Source organism: Babylonia areolata, chromosome 16, assembly GCF_041734735.1.
Source record: "Babylonia areolata isolate BAREFJ2019XMU chromosome 16, ASM4173473v1, whole genome shotgun sequence".
In the NCBI taxonomy this organism is placed as follows: Eukaryota; Metazoa; Mollusca; class Gastropoda; order Neogastropoda; family Buccinidae; genus Babylonia; species Babylonia areolata.
The window spans coordinates 28042326-28065564 of record NC_134891.1 but is presented as its reverse complement, the minus strand read 5'-3'; the positions used below and the strand labels follow the sequence as shown (position 1 = coordinate 28065564).

Sequence of the window (23239 nt, the reverse complement as noted above, 5' to 3'; positions counted from 1 at the left end):
TAATTTCAATCCTTGTGCATTTATAGACAAAACGTTTCATGAAAAAGAAGGACGCGACTGAACACTTCACCTGTACGGAAGGACGCAGGTGTGAACAACAGACCGACCGCCCACCCGACTGACCACGGCCAAGGCTTCACTGTGGATCTGTACGTATTATTCCAAAATGACCAGAAAACAGAACTGCCCCTGCTAAATGAAACTTCATCCGCGCGTTTAATACACAAAACTCTATCACACCTGGGAAGGGATGTGTATGGAGGGAGGAGGGTGGGGGGTGGTGGGGGGAGGTTGGGGGCGGGTGGGAGGGTGGGGGGAGGCGGGGGGGAGGGGAAAGGAATACAAAACAAAACACAACATAGATCATATCAGTATCAGTATCAGTAGCTCAAGGAGGCGTCACTGCGTTCGGACAAATCCATATATGTACGCTACACCACATCTGCCAAGCAGATGCCTGACCAGGAGCTTAGTCAGGCCTTGAGAAAAAAAATAATAAATAAATAAATGATAATAATAAAAATGATAATAATGATAATAATAATAATAATAATAATTAATAAATACATAAATATAAATAAAATAAATGAAAATAAATAAATAAATAAAATAATAATAATAATAATAAAAAGATAATCAAAAAAATAAAAAATAAAAATCAAATTAAAAAAATAATAATAATAATAAAAGAAAAGAAAAGAAAAAGAAATAAGTAAATAAATAAATAAATAATGGATAAATACATAAAAAAAAAAGAACTACTACTACTAATAATAATGATTATAAGGTGCAAAAACTTGATAAAGTCAACTATAAGCGCACAAAAAAATAAAATAAAATAAAATAAAATAAACAAAAATAGATCCTAACATTCTCTTAACCATTAACTTCCCTAAAGGCAAATAAGACATGGCTGTGCCGAGGATCTCACACCTTCCACTTCATTTGTCATCCCCAGATTACAATATTTGGAAAAGAAAAAAAAAATCGTTAAAAAGAAAAGAAAAAGAAAATTCAAAGCCGCACACACAAAATACACAATAGGCAAAAAAAAAAAAAAAAAAAAAAAAAACACCACTGCCAAATGGACAACTAGCCCCCATCCCAATATTTCTAATATCACTAACCTAATCACCAAAGCAAAACAGCATAGACAGTACATCACAGACTACGGAAAAGAGAGAGAGAGAGTAAAAAAAAAAAAAAAAAGAAAAAAAAAAAGAGTCAACACTTGCTGGAGTGGACGTACACAAGACAAGTGTTCAATGGAACAGGTTGCGGGAATTCCCAGTCAACACATCACTCATGGCACACACTACCATTGTTGGTACTTCAGACTGAAGGCAAAATCACCAAGAAAAGAAAAAAGGAAAAAAAAGAACAAACTTCAACAATTCACCACCTGGTCATCACATCATTCTGCTCTTTGGCTGAAAAACAGTTTCAAAAACTGACAGAGAACACAGCAATAAAGAACAGCAGGAATAACAACAACAAAAGCACCACAACGATATAACATCACAATCATAACCATGCAAAGGCATGATAACAATAAACATCAGCGATCACCATCAAACATACAAAGACATAGAATTACATGACATCCATTTTTTTTTTTTTTTTTTTTTTTTTTTCAAAGGTGGGAAAACAGTGCTGAGATTCAATGGTACGCAGCCGATTCAAACGGGAGAACAAAGGGAACACGAGTGGAGGGAGCTTGTATGTGCTAGTGATCCATAGATAAACACACACACAAACACACACACTGACTGCTAGGGGTGAAGGCACTTTACTCTGATTTTTCAGCATGGTGTTGTGTGTCCTTGGGGGTGGGGAGGGGGAGCTAGGGGGGGGGGGGGGAGGCACTTTATTCTGATTTTTCAGCATGGTGTTGTGTGTTCTTGGGGAGGGGGTGGGGGGGGGTAGGGGGTGAAGGCACTTTATTTTAATTTTTCAGCATGGTGTTGTGTGTTCTTGGGGAGGGGGTGGGGGGGGGGGGGTAGGGGGTGAAGGCACTTTATTTTAATTTTTCAGCATGGTGTTGTGTGTTCTTGGGGAGGGGGGGGGGGGGGGGGGAGGCACTTTACTGATTTTTCAACATGGTGTTGTGTGTTCTTGGGGGGGGGGGGGGGGGAGGGGGGGGAGGCACTTTACTCTGATTTTTCAGCATGGTGTTGTGTGTTCTTGGGGAGGGGGGGGGGGGTAGGGGGGGAGGAAGGCACTTTACTCACTCCAACCACGTGTGTACAGGTACAGAACTTCGATCAGGGAAAGTCAAAGCCTTGGAAGAAGAGGACTGCACCCTGCCTTTCTGTGCCCAGCCCTAGACACAGCGGATATCAATTCACTGCTCCCATGGGGAAAAAAAACAACAACAACAAAAGCTATGGGACCTTCACGACACTTTTTAAAGCCTTTAAAAAGACAGCTCCACATATATATCCACATATATACATAGTACACAAGCTCATTCACATGTGAACCACACACTTGTGTGTACAACAAAACAGCCATCAAAAAAAAAAAAAAAAAAAACTACCAGTAATCGCTGAACAAAAGAGAAAAACCCACAGACTTTGGAACTTAAACAACAACAACAACAACAAAAAAGGGGGCACCAATCACTTGATAACACCAATAAAAAAAAAATTTTTTAAAGTGCATCAACAACTTCAATACAGAATGCCAGCATCACAAACTTGAGAAGAAAAAGAAAAGAAAAAAAAAAAAACAAAGAAAAATCCCTGCACTTCAAACAATATTCACCACCACCAACAACAACACACACACACACACACACACACACACACGCACATATATATATATATATATATATATATATATGAACACACTGTGGTTGAGCATCAAGCATGATAAATATCACAACAAACCTGAACACAACGTGGTCACGCACCTAAGGTCTGTCACCAACACGACCAGAAATGCACTATAGCCGGTTTAGAAAAACACACACACACACACACACACACACACACACAAAACCACAAATGCACTTGGACCCCACAATGCCTCAGAGCTCGTCATGCACCTGTTCCCGACCCGTCCTTAAACTTCTCCTTGGCTATGGTCTGTCACCGACGCGACCAGTAAGGCACAATAACCGGCTTGGGAAAAGAAACACACACAAACACACACACACACACACACCACAGTGCCTCAGAGCTCGTCGCGCGCCTGTTCCGAGCCCTCCTCAAACTTCTCCTCGGCGCGGGTCTGCGGGGGCTTGATGTAGATCCCTTCCGCTGCCCGCCAGTAGTTGCGATCGCTCAGCGCCGGGAAGCCGCACACCTCCTTCTGGCCACGGATCGGTCGCCCAAACGTTTCCCCCGATATGTGGAGGTAACTGAAAGTGACACCGGAGGTATTGTTGCTGCTGTTGAAGTTGATCTTTGTTTTAAATTTTTTTTTAAAACCCCTAAAAACTAGAGACTGACAAAGAATCGTGCAGAATGCAAAATCTAATGGATGAGACTTCTTCTTCTTCTTCTTCTGTGTTCACTCGTATGCACACGAGTGGGCTTTTACGTGTATGACCGTTTTACCCCGCCATGTAGGCAGCCATACTCCGTTTTCGGGGGTGTGCATGCTGGGTATGTTCTTGTTTCTATAACCCACCAAACGCTGACATGGGTTACAGGATCTTTAACGTGCGTATTTGATCTTCTGCTTGCATATACACACAAAGGGGGTTCAGGCACTAGCAGGTCTGCACATATGTTGACCTGGGAGATCGTAAAAATCTCCACCCTTAACCCACCAGGCGCCGTCACCGTGATTCGAACCCAGGACCCTCAGATTGACAGTCCAATGCTTTAACCACTCGGCTATTGCGCCCATCTGATGGATGAGACAGGATAGACGCCTGTCTTCTTGTCTTTTTTGGGGGGAGGGGGAGGGAGGGATTCCCGCTCATCAAAACCCCTTGAATGTCACAGTATGTATCACATGCATGCATAGTGATGTCACTGATGATGTCATCAAAAGAAGGGCAATAACTCTGGAAGGCTGAAAAGTCACACTTTTGATCTCTAGTGGTTTATCTCCAGACCATTTTCTCAAGTTTTTTTAACTGACTGTTCTGGATACTGGTTTACGACTTGATACACCACTTTCTATGTTGTTGTTGCTGTTGTTCCCTGCACTCAAGGGGGTTGAATCGGGTCTTGTACACGCTGTGCACTCGATGGTTAACTTTTAACTTCCAAATGACACACCTACCCAGTTTTACTTATTAAAAGTTTTGTCTTCTGAATGATGGACCGGCTGTGTTATGACTGATTAAATCTTGTCCTCTGAAGGACATACCCGTCTTGTTTGACTAATATAAACGGTGTGTTATGATCGATTCCTTGTTCTTTGGTGTCGTTTTGGAAGAAGGTGGCAGAATGGTTAAGACGCTCAGCTGCCAATACAGAGAGTCTGTGAGGTGTGGGTTCCAATCCTACTCTTGCCCTTTCTCCCAAGTTCAACTGGAAAATCAAACGAAGCGTCTAGTCATTCAGGAGAGACTACAAACCGAGATCCGGTGTGCAGCACTGCACTTGGCGCACTGAAAAAGAACCCGTGGCAACGAGAGCGTTGTCCTCTGGCAAAAATTCTGTAGAAGAAATCCACTCTGATCGGTACACAAATATATAAACACGTGCTCAGGGTCCGACTAAAAACATTGGGTTATGCTGCTCAGTGTCAGGCGTCTGCGTCCGGCAGATGTGGTATAGCGTATATGGACTTGTCTGAACGCACAGCGACGTTTCCAGGAACACTGTGGCCACTTTACTTCAGATCCCTTTTCTCTGCTAACACACACACACACACACACACACACACACAAACTAAAAGCAACCCCCCCCCCAAAAAGCCTGAAAAAGCAACAACAAAAAAACAAACAAAAAAAACCAAAGACAACTTACTACTCAGTGACGACATGCTTGAGACGAAACTTTTCCTCCCGGCTCCAGTACATGTCCTTGCACACCACCACCCAGTTGTCACCTGCAGACAGTTTCAGTTTCAGTTTCAGTAGCTCAAGGAGGCGTCACTGCATTCGGACAAATCCATATACGCTACACCACGTCTGCCAAGCAGATGCCTGACCAGCAGCGTAACCCAACACGCTTGGTCAGGCCTTGAGAAAAAAACAAAAGGTGAATAAATAATAGATAAGCTTACATAAATAAATAAATAATAATTATAATATAAAAAGGCAGTAGTAATGATAATAACAATAAAATAATAATAATAATAAAAAATAAATAAGACAACAATGATGATAAATAAGCAAATAAATGTAAAACATGAAGACACACATTCACACATACACCCACACATGCATAACAGATATGCACCAAACATGCAGTTTCACAGATATGAAAGCACAGTCAAATACATATAACCGCACATGAGCTCCAACACACACACACACACACACATACACACACACACCACACACATTACCCTGCACCTCCTCTACCCCCCTCCTCCACACACTTCTGCAGACAGAACAACAACAACAACAACAACAACAGCACTAACAACAACGTGCCATGCTCCTTCACACTGCTACACTGACATCACTCCAAACCACACGCCGTCCTCTCCTGACAAAGAAACGCTACAAACAGTACACACACACATCACCGTGTCATCACCCTCAAACCATGCCACCCGTTCCTGATCAACAAAGAGAATACAAACACCGTCGTTACCAACCTAACTATTTAACCACGACTGCAACACCTCCACTCCAAACAAACGCACGCTCACACACACACACACACTCACAGACCCACCCCCACCCCCTCTCCTCCCCCCATATTTCCCAAATTTCTACCACCTCTCCCCCCCCCACCCTCTCTCTCTCCATCCCCCTCCACACACACTGTATTATACCTTCATTACCATGCCTGTTCTCGTCAAAGGAAGACAACTCCATGTTGCGTGACAGGCATGGACTGAAAGCGATGGCTGCGCAGAGTGCATGACACACACACACACTCACACACACAAACACATACCTATCCACCCACCTACTCCCCCACTACACACACACACACCTTCCCCTCCCTCCCCAGCACCCCTCCTCCCACACACACATCACTCCCACACACAATGTCCATTCTCACCAAAGGTGGACACCTCAGTGTTGCGAGACAAGGGGGACTGAAAGTGATGGCTGTGCAGGTTGCATCACACAACACACACACACACACACACACATACCCACACCCACACCCAAGCACACACAAACTGTACATACCTTCGTCCCCATGGCCGTTCTCACCAAAGGCAGACACCTCCAAGTTGCGAGACAGGGGGGACTGAAAGTGATGGCTGTGCAGGTTGCATCACACACACACACACATACCCACACCCACACCCATGCACACACACACACATACCCACACTCACACCCACGCACACACAAACTGTACATACCTTCATCCCCATGGCCGTTCTCGCCAAAGGCGGACACCTCCAAGTTGCGAGACAGGGGGGACTGGAACTGATGGCTGTGCAGGTTGCGGCGAGTGGCCAGGTGCATGAGTCGTATTGTCTGACCACATTTCACCGGGCTCCTGCACAGGCACACACACACACACGCACACACACACAAACACATATTTCATCTAAAATCACACAATGTAAATAGATATTAAACTGAACTACACACACACACACACAGACATGCAGCATGCTCCCCCCCCCCCCCGCGCACCCCCCCCCCCCCCCCCCCCCCGAGTCAAACTTGGGAGAAAGGCAAGGCTGGTACTCAAACCCAGACCCCTCAGAGACACTGTATCAAGCGTCTTTAACCATTCTGCCACCTTCCTCCCTCCTGAACCATTTTTGGCATGGAGGAGGAGTGGTGGGCAAGGGGGTGCAGTGGTGGGGGACCAAAAGAAAGAACAAGAGAGGCAAGGCCTTCAAGACTCACTTGTGATACACTAAAAAAAAAAAAAAAAATCCAAGCTTTTTATGTATTGAGTATAATTTCAAAATGTAATGCTTAAGATGAGAAAGATCAGTTTAAAGCAAATTAAGTCCCCTAGGATTAATTACAGAGTAATTTTCCTTTTTTACTATCTGCACCAAAACGTTTACAAAATAAATAAAACTTCCATGCTCAGCAAAAGAAGTTTCTGTTTGAACAAAAAAAATGATAATAATGACTGCTCTTGTTGTTGTGTCAGAATATCAGATCAAAGTGCCAAGTTTAGAGAATACAAAAAATATAACAGTAAATGCAGTTTGCATATAATTAGGCTTCATTTTTTATTTTTTTGTGCCCATCCCAGAGGTGCAATATTGTTTTAAACAAGATGACTGGAAAGAACTGAATTTTTCCTATTTTTATGCCTAATTTGGTGTCAACTGACAAAGTATTTGCAGAGAAAATGTCAATGTTAAAGTTTACCACGGACACAGAAACACACACACACACACACACACACACACACAGACAACCAAACACCGGGTTAAAACATAGACTCACTCTGTTTACCCAAGTGAGTCAAAAAACGAGAGGAAAGAAGACAAAAAGATGAGACGTACCCCCTAGGGCAGACGGTTCCAGTCTTGCCGCGCACTTGCCAGTAACTGTTGTGGTCCCCTGAGTTGCCTGTGGCTGTCACTGACTGAACACACCATAAGCCAGGGATCACAGGGCGCGCGCACGCATGCACACACACACTGACACAGCGCACACAATACACAATACAATACACAAACTTTATTGTCTATACTTTGGTACAGAGATTTTCTTTTTGGCAGCAGCACATGTTCAACATAAGAAGAAAACAACAGACAAATAAAATGAATAGAAAATAAAAAGATAAATTAAATGGCACCAAATGGAAATAGCTATATGCAAATATACAGGTTACTGAAATTTACGTGCCTCTCCATTTCAGTCAGCCAAACCGCATTGCACATCCCCCCCCCCCCCACCCCCCACCCCCCCCACACACACACCACACGCACACACATACACTCTCTCTCATACCCTCTCTCTCTATCTCTCTCTTCACAAAATATGCAACTACAAAGATCATAGTTCATTTAAAAATCACTGCTTGTTCTGTCTATCTGTCTGCCTGCTATTCTCTCTTGAAGCAAAATGCTTGAATATATATATATATATATATATATATATATATATATATATATATATATATATAAATCCATTTGCATATCTTTGTTTATAAAGTGAATGTTCTCTTCTTTTCAATACATGCACTTTTTTTTTTTTGGTCATGCAATACAATTATTTGCATGTGCCTGAATAATGTATTCATGTATTTGAGTGTGTCCAAATGTCCTGTCTGTACTTAATTTATTCTATGTTGATTTTCTAAATATTTTGATTTCATTTTATCTTTGCCCTGAGGGCTGGACGTAAAATTTTATATACAGTTATATAGTTATTCATGTTCCTAATTTTTTTTTTTAAGTATGTTTATTTGTTCATCGACAAATATGGTAGATGGTCTTCCTGGATGGTTTCTGAGTGGTTCACGGGTATGTGCATGAGCATGAATACAATAGTGTAAGCCGTTTTGCTTGATATCAGCCCCGTCAATGTTTTGCTATATATCATAGATTATTAAACCTGCCTTGCTATGTGACTGAAACTGTCATGTTCCACATTATCATAGTAATAAATGCACACAGTGTTTGGTTCACTCATTCACATGAACACAGTGAAGGGAAACAACCCAATCTTAGGGATCAGTTCTATCCTTGTTACTTCCCTTCCAATGGCAAAAGCAGTGCTGGGGCTGACGGCGACATTCAAGTGTGTGTGTGTGTGTGTGTGTGTGTGTGTGTGTGTGTGTGTCTTGCCTTTGTGTGAGAGAAAGAGAGAGGGAAACGGATGTGTGTGTGTGCACAAATTCCGGCATGAGCATCTCACTGGACCAGTATCCTCACAGTGCAGTGCAACTGACAAGAAGCAATTCACTACACACCTGTTGAGCAGATCCGCTTCCATACTTGACGTCATGCGAATGGAGTCGCGTGTTACTATAGGGGTTCAGCATCTTCAGTGTAGAGCCACACGTCACATACTCGTAGTCAAAATCTGGAACACAACAGCAGACATTAGGATGCCATTATTACTGTGAAATAAACACATACAGCATTTTGCAAAAACAAATAAACAGTTAATATGAAATAGTACACTGAAAGGTATACAAAAAAATATCAGATCTTATCAACACTGTTCATACCTGTTGGTATGTGTGATCCAGAAGTTTACAAATTTGTCATTCAAAGACTGTTTTCCATCCAGCCAACATGACCAAGTGGACAATGTCACAGACTGATGACCAAAGAAAAATCTCTCAAAGGATGTCATTGTAGGTTGTTGTTTTTGTTGTTTTGTTTGTTGTTGTTTTGGGGTGTTTTTTGTTGTTGTTGTTGTTGTTTTTTGTTTTGGGGTTTGTTTGGTTTTTTTGCTATTGTTTTGTTTTATTTTTATCTCTGGTCAGGTTTTCCAACAGCTGAGTATTTGTACTGTATTGAATAATTTACTCTTTGTCACACTAGACAGTTGATTTCTTGGTATGAAACTGGACTGCTTTCCTCAGGTAGAGTATGTTGTTACAGTGCAGCGCCACATGAACCAACCCTCTTCCCCCTCCTCCCCTTTTCATTTTTTGTTTCCTGTCTGTAAGTGTATTTGTTATGCTATCAAACAATTCAAACCGGGATTAAATATTAATCTACTGATATTTACTTGTGACTTTTTTTTTCTTTCTTTTTTTTGTTTTTTGCATCGGGTTCTTTTACATGAGCTAAGTGCATGCTGCACAAAGACCTCAGTTTATCACCTCATCTGAATGACTACAGTACCCAGAACACCACTCGAGGTTAATTAGAGAAGGGAGAAGTGCAAATCATGGTCCATATTTGGGAATCAAGCTCATGAACATGGCGCATCACTGCTAGATCACCGCTGCTCCACTGTGTGCAAAGGGCACAAGCAAGAAGACTTGGACATCCTCTTCAAGTGACTGGTAGATACTTATTTCTCATACTTATTGCTCCTACTTATTCCCTTCCTATCGCTGTTTTATTGGTGTTTGCCCGGTTAATGCAGGAATTTGAAGAAAGAGATGTTATACGAGAGAGACAGACACAGCGAGCGTGCGACAGAGAGAAGAAGAAGAAGAATCCCTTGGATACGCAATTTCAACCGTGAACTATGTTTGATACAGTCAAAGCGGTGCAAGCAAATGGAAACATAAAAATGAAAAATATCAGACAAATACGAGTCATACCTGAGGCACTCCCATGTTGGAAGATGAGCGGCAAAACAGCGAAAGAAAGGAGAGCGCCGAGAATACCGTTTCTACCCGACGCCATGCTTACACGTAATGCTTTAGAAAGTAGACTGTTTGACGTTTCCTGCAAGGAGAGCTCTCAGCATGTGAGAGTTATGTGTCCATATGCATCCCCCCCCCCCCCCCCCCCCCCCCCCCCCCCCCCCCCCACGCGTGCACTCTCTCTCTCTCTCTCTCTCCTCTCTCTTTCTCTCTGGTTATTCTTTTCTACAGACCGTCGATCTGCAAATCATATACGGATAACGTTCAGCACATCATTTTATATTGTTAATGTAGCCTTGTCTTATTTGAAAAACAGTACCGTGCGTCATCTTCGTTAACTTGAAACGCTGAAGTTTTTGACAATTTTTTTTTTTTTTCCGATTCACTATCAGTTGTTTCTCTTAACCATTTTACAAAGCTCCTTTCATCCACTGAACTTCGGTTGATTTCAAATGTCCATCTTTGACTGCACGCTCCATCTATCCCGCTGTTTCTCCCTGCCGGACTCTGACCACACAACACGATCTTCAGTCCTCTTCGACCTCATTCATGTATCTATGATTGTGCTGGTTGTGTTGATTCAATGTTGCATTTCGATGGCTGGTCGAAAAAAAAACCTACAAAATTGCCTTACTTACTCTATTACCCTAGGAAAACGACGTTTTCATTCAACTGATTTCAGTTTAGTCATATTATTATTATTATTATTTATTTTTTATTATTTTTTTTATTATATTATTATTATTTAGTTAATTATTTATTTTGTTTTGGGGTGTGTTTTTTTGTGCGCCTATAGTTGACTTCATCAACTTTTTGCGCCTTATACATATTATTATTATTAGTAGTAGTTCTTTTGTTATGTATTTATCTCTTTTTTTTCTTTGTTTTTTCTCAAGGCCTAAGCGCATTGGGTTACGCTGCTGATCAGGCATCTGCTTGGCAGATGTGGTGTAGCGTATATGGATTTGTCCGAACGCAGTGACACCTCCTTGAGCTACTGAAACTGAAACTTCCATTAATGCTCAACGGTCATAACTTTGACCATTACAAGCATATTATGCGTGCTGGGTATTTTCATGTCTCCATAACCCACCGTCCAAATGTGATCTTCTGTGTGCGTATACACACAAAGGGGGTTCAGGCACTAGCAGGTCTGTACATATGTTGACCTGGGAGATCGGAAAAATCTCCACCCTTTACCCACCAGCCGCTGTCACCATGATTCGAACCCGGGACCCTCAGATTGAAAGTCCAACGCCTAAACCACTTGGCTATTGCGCCCGTCCGACTCGAGCTGACGGACACCTCAGTGCGCCCAGCCGGCCAGTCTGGCTCTCCCTTTCACTGAGGTAATATAAACTATGATTTTCATTTTTCATGGAAACGACTTTATATAAAAGCCAATTGCCGATTCTGACTGGATGTGCCGCGCATGCGCGTTTGTGTGTGTGTGTGTGCATACGTGTGTGCGTGATGCAAAGTGCTGGTCAAAATAATCCTGAACAGACTCAGATCACAGGCAGAAGAAGTTATATGTCATAAGAACAAGCTGTTGATTCTGAAGTGGAAGAGGCAACACAGAACAGATTTTCAACTCTCGTGTTGTGTGTGAGAAACACAGTCAACACCAACAAAACATCTTCCACATCGTCATCGACTTCAAGAAAGCATTTGACCGACTGTGAAATGATGCATGGGGTGTGTGAGGGATGTGTGTGTGTGTGTGTGTGTGTGTGTGCATGTGTGTGTGGCTTGGGAGAGAGAGAGATTAACTGTACATATCAAGACCTCTCTTTCTCTCAACAGGTTCTGGAAGCACAGCCCTAAAACATATTGCTGCTGAAAAGGCAGGGTAAAAATAACACACACACACACACACACACACACACACACACACACACACACTCATCCACCCTTAACAACACATATGCAAGTGTGTGCATGAGGCGCGTGCCACACACACACACACACATTTAAAACTGAAGAATTTCAGACATAGTAAACATTCTTTATTTACATGTAACAAACATACTTTTTTTTCACATGCAGTCATAAATAAACAAATTTTAGTTAAAAAGTAATGTCTTATATCATAAATAGCATGATTTTTTTTTTTTTTTTTTTTTTGTACATGCATATATATATATATACATATATATATATTACTCTCTCTCTCTTTCTCTCTGATTATACATATATATTCTCTCTCTCTCTCTCTCTCTCTCTTGAAACATATCCCTAGAAGAAACATCTGTCTTTCCTTTTGTTTCTTCAATTTCAATTTCAAAGGCTCACATAGTCTATCAACCATGAAGTTCAGAACAACAGGGTCAAATATGCAAAATAATATGCCTCGGGTGAAATGGAAAATTACAACTTGAATCATTCTAAAACCAAGCTAAAAACCACTACCACCACTAGACCCGAGAGGTTAGGATGGATAACCAGAATTACTGTGCAGGAACTGGGGGGTTTCGCCAACAGGATGACATCTGTTTGAAGACCTGATCCTCGAGTCCTTGCCCCAAAAGTTCTACTTCTAGATCGTGTTTCAATACAGGAAGAAACACTACCCCCCCCAATTCCTTCATCCACCTCCACCCATCAGTCACACACACACACACACACACACACACACACACACAACCGGAAGAGTAGAGATAGGTCTGAACATGCAAAATTCAAAGAGTGTGGAAAGACATCAAAATTCAATGTGAATGAAGTGTATATGTTATTAATTCATACTGCCTGAAAAAGATAGTTCAAAAACATGTTAAAAAAAATTATTTAAAAAAAAGAAAAGAAAAAGCACAATATAGAGCAGCAGAATGGGTTTCTCACTTAAAAAAAATAATAAATAAATAAAAATTTGCATTTCAAAGTAAGTCAGAATTGTGGCTGAGAGAACTCAACATGGCTCAGAAAATCATTGTAGGTGGTTTGCTTCAACCCTCAACAGCTATCTTTTTTATATTTCTTTTTCTTTTCTACCCCTTCATCTGCTCTGCAGTGCTCCCATGCTGCTCATTCAGAGTCCCCCATTACACAGCCACACCCGGGTTCATCTGCCACATTCCCACAGCCGGCAGTCCACAGGGAGCTGCCAGCATCAGGTCACTAGGAGGCCACACACCAGAGGAGACCCTGCACAGCTGCTGAGTCACTGTAGTGGTGTTTGGTAGAGTCTGCTCTGATCCAGAGTACGCTGGACATCCTTCTTCTTCTTCTTCTGCGTTCGTGGGCTGCAACTCCCACGTTCACTCGTATGCACACGAGTGGGCTTTTACGTGTATGACCGTTTCGACCCCGCCATATAGGCAGCCATACTCCGCTTTCGGGGATGTGCATGCTGGGAATGTTCTTTGTTTCCATAACCCACCGAACGCTGACATGGATTATAGGATCTTTAACGTGCGTATTTGATCTTCTGCTTGCATATACACATGAAGGGGGTTCAGGCACTAGCAAGTCTGCACATATGTTGACCTGGGAAATCGTAAAAATCTCCACCCTTTACCCACCAGGCGCCGTCACCGTGATTCGAACCCGGGACCCTCAGATTGAAAGTCCAACGTTTTAACCACTGGGCTATTGCGCCCACTGGACATCCATTTATCAAGACCTCACCAAGTCTGTCTGTCTGTCTGGTGAAGTGGTACACCCTCTCAAGTCTTGTGATGAAATCAATCACCATGGCAACTCTTCAAACGTCGTAGTTCCTGATACAAACGCTTGTACCGACCGTCCAGACAGCAGTTTATGCATGTGGAGTGATGGCCTAGAGGTAACACGTCCGCCTAGGAAGCGAGAGAATCTGAGTTCGAATCACGACTCAGCTGCCGATATTTTCTCCCCCTCCACTAGGCCTTGAGTGGTGGTCTGGGCGCTAGTCATTCGGATGAGATGATAAACCGAGGTCCTGTAAGCAGCATGCACTTTGCGCATGTAAAAGAACCCACAACAACAAAAGGGTTGTTCCTGCCAAAATTCTGAAGAAAAATCCACTTCGATACGAAAAACAAATTTAAAAAAAAAACAGCACGCAGGAAAAAATACAAAAAAAAGGGGTGGCGCTGTAGTAGAGCAACGCGCTCTCCCTGGGGAGAGCAGCCCGAATTTCATACAGAGAAATCTGTTGTGATAAACAGAAATACAAATACAAATCTATATATATATATATATATTACCTTCATGTTCGTTCAAGTTCTTAGCTTTCTGATCGAAGGGAAACAATTTCGATTCACCATTGTGACCATAAAAACTGTGATAGGCTGAGGTTCCTAGGTTCAACCTCAAGAGACAGAAGTGAGTGTTTTGTCACTGGGGATGTCAAATGCATCAATATCTGCAGATCCAATGCAAGAACAAGAACTACACCATTTTTTTTTTTTTATACATAAAAAAATCAAACGTAGTGACAAAACCAAATAAATCAGAACAGAGTTATAAAGCCTGCAACACCATTGCGACATATCAAATCAATCTGTTCTATTAACCATGTGTCATATTTCAAGCAAAAATGCTTTTCAGCAGTGTGGGTTAATCAAAATCATTTAAACAGTAACATAATAAACTTCCATTTTTTTTCACATCATGAGTGTTCCGCTTTATCTAAAATATCATTTAAAACAGTAGCATAGTGTTCAGTCAATTCTACATGTATATCTTCACTCATTTACATCATGCGTATGTTTTCTGATGTGACAACGGAAGAGATTGTTCATGAGTTGTGTGCAAGTGTCTTAGCCATATGCACTGTGTGAGGACAGATTCAAAAAACAAACAAACAAAAAAACCCACAATATTCCTGATATTCTGAGTTTCAAGCACAATAAAAAATTAAAAAAAAAAAAAAAGCTGAGAAAATACCGATCCCAAATGGTAAAGTGCAAACAACATAAACCTAGCAAACTTAAGGTTTTAACTCTCTCCATACGAACGGCGAAAGAGACGACGTTAACAGCGTTTCACCCCAATTACCACCATCAAAATATTACAAGCGGAAGGCTCTTATACTGAAGAGGTGAATGTTGACAAAGAATACCACAGTTCTGACGATGGAAGCTAAAGGTTGGGTCATTGAGACACCCACTGAACATCCGAGGGGTCTGTGTAGAGGAGAAGAGAGGGCTGGCCGTACTGAGTGAGTTAAAGCATCATGTGCAGAGAGGACCCAGGCTTTGACACATAACTGACAGACCTGGAGGTATCTTGATCTGAGGGACAGTTCTTCCATGCGGTGCCCCAATAACTCTTCACACAGAATCATGTGCAGAGGGGACCCAGGTTTTGACACATAACTAACAGACCTGGAGGTATCTGATCTGATGGACAGTTCTTCCATGCGGTGCCCCAATAACTCTTCAGACAGAATCATGTGCAGAGAGGACCCAGGCTTTGACACATAACTAACAGACCTGGAGGTATCTTGATCTGAGGGACAGTTCTTCCATGCCGTGCCCCAATAACTCTTCACACAGTTCAGGGAGAAGACGACTATCAAAACAAAATGAACTACATGTTTACACAAGTGCAGTAACACAACTAGTCTGTGAACGAAATCCACCAGACGTTGAGAATAAATTCCACATACTATACTAATACCACACTTTATAGATTGTAAATTTTAGACTATACTAATACCACACTTCATAGACTGTAAATTTTAGAATACTTTTCACATGAATTTGTGGTGTACTGACTAAGGTAAAAAGGCCACACATGACCTTGGGAGAGAAAATCTGTTGATGTGTGTGTGCGGGGGTTGGGGGTGGGGGGGTTGGGGGGAGGGGGATCTGCTTTTTGGGGGAGAAAAATCTGCTACTGGGGTGGAGAAAACAAAGTTAATCTGCTATTTGTTTCTCCTCTTCTAATTCCTTCGACACCTCTCAACTTCCTTGTGACTTACCAGCATGTCTGTTATTTTGTATTTGTATTTGTATTTCTTTTTATCACAACAGATTTCTCTGTGTGAAATTCGGGCTGCTCTCCCCAGGGAGAGCGCGTCGCCATACTACAGCGCCACCCATTTTTTTGTATTTTTTCCTGTGTGCAGTTTTATTTGTTTTTCCTATTGAAGTCGACACCAGACAGTGCTGACACTGTGTCCACTACAAGAACACCATCATCAGGCACTGAGGTATGGAGTTGGGGTGGGGGGCGGGGCCAGGGCAGGGGGCAGGGAGGGCAGGGCTGAAAGAAAGACATGCAGCAAGGCACTGCACAGCTGTGTCACTTGAGAACAAGCATGCTTGATCTTTGACAAGCTGCTGTCCGCACCCCAGCCAGTGGTACATGCTGTGTGCTGCTGACCGTAAACAAGTAATCATTATGAAAACGCTATCCTGCACTGTGTCCACTCTATCCCCGAAAACGGAGTATGGCTGCCTACATGGCAGAGTAAAAATGGTCATACACGTAAAAGCCTACACGTGTGCAAACGAGTGAACATGGGAATTGCAGCCCATGGACAAAGAAGAAGGATGTGTCCACTACCTTGTCAAAAAAAAAAAAAAAAATCAACGCCCACTGAACGCCTACAGGCCAGAGAAAGAGAGGACGGCCCAAGATGAACCAGCAGCAAACAGTGGAGAGAGAAAAAACCCAGGCTTGTCGACAGATGATGGGGTGACACCAGGAAACTGGCTGAGGATGGCGGAGAATGGAACACTTCGACTGCCTCATGCGTCCGAGGATGTGGTAGCATCGACATCCATCCAAGTAAACAGGATCCCACAAACTGTAATTTCTTAAAAGCTGATGTGATTCCCAAATGACATCACAAGGTTCCTCCTTCAGTATTACCCAGAACAGACTTTTCCTTGTAACCTCTGCAGCTGGGCACCGGCCTGGACTGCCAGCACTTAGTGTGAAACAGATGTATGTGGACACAACCCTGCCCCCCCACCCCCACCCCCCCCCACCCCCCACCAACCGCCTAAGTCTTCCTGCACTGCAGCACAAAGCCAAGCCATGGTGGTATGTACTCTGTAACAGCAGCGTCTGGAATTTCCTGGAGACTTCACACACTTAAAACCCACCTCTTCCCAAAATAGCCCCCCTTCACTGCCTCTTCCTTGTCTTCACTTGTTTTTTGTTTTTTTCCAGTTTTAGAGTTATGCATACGTTTGAATAACTTTGAATTGTCTCTGCAAAAGATTCAGCGCTATATAAATATAATAATAATAATAATAATGATAATGATAATCATCATCATCATCATCTTCTTCCTTGTAAAAATGAAACAAGAGTCACCACAGCTAAATCCGTCAGGCATTGGGCTGATTCAGTGTTCAGCAGGGAGTGATGAGGGTTCCAGGCCCCCTTCTGGCATGGTGCGGTGACCATGGGGAAAGGCACTTGACTCCCCCTTTTCCTTACTTGTCCCAGGTGTGAACTGGCTGGTACCTGACTCCGCCGGAAGTGGGGAAGGTTAAAAGCAGTAAAAGAACAGGACTGTGTCCCGCCTTCCTATGCCGGACCCTAGACAAAGTGGATACGAAACCACTGCCCCAATAGCCCATAAAAGGCTATGAGCCCTTTAACCTTTTTTCGTTGTTTTTTTTTTGTTTTGTTTTTTTGCACTGCAGATTCTACCAATGTGAAACTAAATGACAAGGGCAGAAGATCTTAACACACACACACACACACACACACAAAGAAAAAAAAAAAGAAGAAAAAACACCTTTCAATACCATAATCATCCATCTCTGCCACACATGAACATAAAGGTATACAGAGTTAACATGTACATATGTACAGATAAATAAAGCACCCAATAAATAATACCGCACAGAAATGAATATCTGACAACAGCTTCAGAAAACACTTAAGTTAATGGTCACTCATGAGATCTTCACAAGTGCAGTATGAAAAAAAAAAAACCAACGAAAATGCAAATATATACTTGTCCAAAATAGTGTCCCCCACAACTCACTATGTACAGAAGAAGGAAAGGCCTCTTGAATCGGTCAGTTGAGTCATCAACAGATCAGCTGGCTTTCACAAGCGATATCAAGTGTATGAAAAAAAGAAACAATGCAATTAATCAAACACATCAAAGATGACACTCTCTGACATAGATCATTTGCAGGAAAGACATACATTACCTCATAGCAATTATTCAACAGCTTCAAAGATAACACTTTCTGAAATAGATGTATTTTTATTCATTAAGACATCTTAAAAGCGCATATTCGTGAAGCTCTATGTGCTTAATAATTTGGGGGAAAGACATGCATTACATCAATGCAGTTATTCAACGGCATCAAGGATAACACTCTCTGATGCAGATTGTTTGGGTTTAGTACACGACAGAACAGAGTTACCACTACCAATCGTAACGTCATCACATTCAGACCTTTCAAACACAGCATGCCTGGCAAGGCGTTCTGTTCACCAGTGCTGGGTTTACACAAGCAGTCATAGCAGTAATATGCAGAGATGCCAACCCCTGTCGAGTGTTTGCAGGAACAATCAGGAAATTTGGTTGGAACTTTTTGAATTTGGTAGGAACACTCAGACTCCGAGCCACATCAGTAAGCAGCACAGACGCTGTGTGACTGAGACGCAATTTGATTTAGCCACGTTCTCTCTTGTTCGAGCAAACAACTACGCTGATTGGTCCACTCAATGCTGCTTCAATGTTAACACGCACGCCATTAGCTGAGTATCATCACATGAGACCATGGTTAGTAATGACTGCCTTGGCCTCATGATCAATAGGGCTAGAGCATCTGGGTAATGTTACGACAGGAAACCATGTGACCATGCTATGTAGTCGAAAATGAACTCGTCGGAACAAATTTGACGTTGGCGTAACAAAGTGCGATCAAACGTAACAAAATACGGCAAAATCGTAACAGTTGGCATTTCTGAATATGAGTTTCCTTGGTGTTAAGAATTTTCCTTAGTCTATGGTTTCAGCACAAAATTTAGGAAAACCTCAACCCTTAATAAGCAAACATTACGCTGCTGGAACGGCTTTGTGTTGTGTTATTTTCAGCGCTAAGTGTCGTTTTAACTTAAATGTTTCTTATACATGGAGATGCTTATGTAAAATGTCCTCGACTGAATTCTACTCCATGACTTTTCATATTGCATGACATTTGTCCTGAACTTGTGCTTGTGTTCTTTGTTTACCAGCCTCAATGGTTGGTTTTTTGACTCACTTGTGTAAACAAAGTGAGTCTATGTTTTAACCCGGTGTTCGGTTGTCTGTGTGTGTGTGTGTGTGTGTTTGTGTGTGTTTGTGTCCGTGTGTCTGTGTGTCCATGGTAAACTTTAACATTGACATTTTCTCTGCAAATATTTGGTCAGTTGACACCAAATTAGGCATAAAAATAGGAAAAATTCAGTTCTTTCCAGTCATCTTGTTTAAAACAATATGGCACCTCTGGGATGGGCACAAAAAATAAAAAAAGATGCTTAATTATATGCAAACTGCATTTACTGTTACATTTATATTTTTTGTATTCTCTAAACTTGGCACTTTGACCTCTTATTCTGACACAACAACAAGAGGAGTCATTATTATCATTTTTTTGTTCAAACAGGAACTTCTTTTGCTAAGCATGGAATTTTTATTTATTTTGCAAACGTTTTGGTGCAGATACTAAAAAAGGGAAATTACTCTGTAATTAATGCTAGGGGACTTAATTTATCACAAGTGAGTCTTGAAGGCCTTGCCTCTCTTGTTTAATGTGTACTCACCAAAAACAAAAACAAAAAAACAACAACAAAAAAAGTTATCTAACAAACAAACTTAAAGAAAAAAGAAGTTGCTTTTTTGTCTCAGTCCAGGGGATGGTGGCAGCAGTCACAGCACAGCTTGAGGCAGTCTGTCGCCATTGAGCCTTGACTGTGGGACCACTGCAGGTGACAATAATTCTTCCTTCTGCTACCCCCAGACCAGCAATTCCCCAACCCCTCCCCAGCCCCAGCCCCACCTACTCCTTCCTTCTGTGTTCACTCGTACGCACACGAGTGGGCTTTTACGTGTATGACCGTTTTTACCCCGCCATGTAGGCAGCCATACTCCGTTTTCGGGGGTGTGCATGCTGGGTATGTTCTTGTTGCCATAACCCACCGAACGCTGACATGGATTACAGGATCTTTAACGTGCGTTATTTGATCTTCTGCTTGCATATACACACGAAGGGGGTTCAGGCACTAGCAGGTCTGCACATATGTTGACCTGGGAGATCGTAAAAATCTCCACCCTTTACCCACCAGGCGCCATCACCGTGATTCGAACCCGGGACCCTCAGATTGAAAGTCCAACGCTTTAACCACTCGGCTATTGCGCCCGTCCCCACCTACTCCAGTCCTCTTAGTATTTTGTCCTCATGGAAAAGTAAAAAAAAAAAAAAAAAAAAAAAAAATCAGTCTGTGTCTATCACACTACAAAAACAGCACACACTATGACTAGATCCAAAACTGGGCTCCTGACAGATCACAGAATGCTGGCAAAGAGAATTCATTTAAGTTAAAAGCAGCAACTGCAGTGAAATTTGCTCTCCTTTTTTTTTTTTTTTTTAAGTTAAACACAAGACGAAGGCTCACAATTTCAAGCAAAGGCTTTGTGTTCAATGCCTTTTTTGTCACTTTTCAAGAGGAAAAGTCACTGTACTTGATGGCTGTTTAACTCTCTCCATACCAACGGCCAAAGAGACGACGTTAACAGCGTTTCACCCCAATTACCATCATCAAAATATTGCAAGCGGAAGGCTCTTATACTGAAGAGGTGAATGTTGACAAAGAATACCACAATTCTGACCACGGAAGCTAAAGGTTGGGTCATTCAGACACCCACTGGACATCCGAGGGGTCTGTGTAGAGGAGAAGAGAGGACTGGCCGTATTGAGTGAGTTAACAGATGACAAAGAGCTCACCGCCAAACCAAGAAACCCAATCCAAGAGATGGGAGTACTGCAATTACTGATAACCACAATTCTCTCTCTCTCTCTCTCTCAAAATAATACCAATGATCAGCACTTTTCAGGCTAATCTTGGTTTCTGCATTAAAAAATTGAAAACATACTTTGAAATATTCCATTGTATTTGTTCAAGTTTTTCACAAGAAGACATACTTTGTTAAGAAGCGACAGCGTGTTCAACTATGCGTGCATGTATGCAGACAACATGTGAGGAGGGTGATGTTTGTTGTAAATTACCCACCTTCAAATACAGCCATTTCTTGAGCAAATCATTATTTGGGTATCATCATTTCTCTCACAAATTTCTAGTTTAGCTTGTCGTTACTTCTCAAAGATTTATCCACCATTCACTACATGGTGATTTACACACGACAAACACATTCATTCATTTCAGTACATACACACATGCACACTCATACGACAGGTGTGATGACTGGGTGAGGGGTTGGAAGTGAGGGGGGGCGGGGTTTGAGTGTGTACTGAGAAAAAATAAACTCCTCCACCCCCACCCCCCCAAAAAAACCCCGGCTGGTGATAGGGTGGTGGGTAACTGGGTGGTGGCAGCATCAGTCATACAAACAGTAAAAGAACTGACAACAAGCTACCCACCACAGAGTGGCATATGACCTCACCAGCTGATGTTACAAACTGCTAGGAATCACACAAAAACACCGTAGATGTCGCTGTATCTGGTCATATCAATTTTAATGCTTCTTTCCAAAGTCTCAAAATATATAGCTGACCTGAAACAACAAACTAAAAGAGTCAAAAACGCCATTAATCAATGAACCGGGGTCCATACATTGGTTTCTGTGTTGCCAGACTCCTGGGGCATTCACGATAAAAAATGTGGAGTTCCGAAGACCTCTGTGATGCTATCTTAAAATAATCTGTTCAAGCTGAAGTAAAATTGTTTTTCCCCACAAAAAAGCAGTTGAAAGAACAATCAAGTCTTTGTTTTCCTCGCACACGCACACACACACACACACACACACACACACATAAAATTCTCCAATCAAAATATGGTCATTCTATTTTTAACTGCAGATATGTATGAGATTTTTTTTTTTTTTTTTTTTTACACTTCCTTTCCCAAAACACACCTTTCCTTGTCATACAGGTATGTGCATCTACAGGAAAAGACACACACAAAAGGCAATTTCCCTTTCTTCTTCGTAACTCTTACAGCTCATACACAGCTATAAAAAAAAAATTTTTTAATTAAAAAAAAAAAAGTGAAGGACCACATGGGAACTGGACAGTTTTCTTCTTGAAGGGAATGGTCAAATGATACTGCTTTTTTTTTTTTTGCTTTTTTTTGTTTTGTTTTGTTTTTTGCAAACAGCAGTGTATTGCAACAAATATAATGTGCACTACTTATTACCAGAGGTACTTTCTTACATGTATTGTATGTATTCCTTTTTATTTTTTTTTTTTTTTTTTTTCTTGTTGTTATTGAAAAATCACAGCTATGGTTTTACAAACTGATTTACTGTAAATCTGACTGAAATATCAATTTCTGAAACACAGTTTCCGAGTTCTTCAAGGTACACATGTGCCTAAAAACAGCCATTTGTGTGTTCACTAAGAGGCCAGCAGTTGAGCAGCGTAAGCAACCTGCGTGATATGAAAAATCTTTCCAATTGTTTTTTTGAACAGGTTAGGAAAACACTCTTGCTTTTATGAAGTGGTCCTGAACTCTTTTTTTTTGTTGTAAAGTCTGTGGTTTCAACTTATAGGATTCTAGTACAGATGTAGAACTTCTTTCCACGAGGGAAAACTGGGGTGGGGGGATATTACACACAACACTCTCTCTCTTTCTCTCACACACACGTGTGTTTTTTGCACACACATGCTCTCACACACACACACCACACACACACAAACACACACCACTGAGAGCAATCACAGGAGAAGTCTGTAAATCAACAGATGATGCTTATCAGAATCATACTG

At 41.8% G+C, this 23239-nt stretch overlaps 1 protein-coding gene across 1 annotated transcript; it reads right to left on the bottom strand.

The window, feature by feature from the left end:
• Nucleotides 1–3177: 3177 nt before the first annotated feature.
• Nucleotides 3178–10386, bottom strand: LOC143291031 (stromal cell-derived factor 2-like). Its single transcript, XM_076600617.1, has 6 exons — nucleotides 10302–10386; nucleotides 8988–9100; nucleotides 7573–7655; nucleotides 6457–6596; nucleotides 4932–5013; nucleotides 3178–3364 (listed from the first exon to the last, which is right to left on the bottom strand). Exons 1-6 carry the CDS (start codon nucleotides 10384–10386, stop codon nucleotides 3178–3180), a joined length of 690 nt encoding a protein of 229 aa, XP_076456732.1.
• Nucleotides 10387–23239: the final 12853 nt, after the last annotated feature.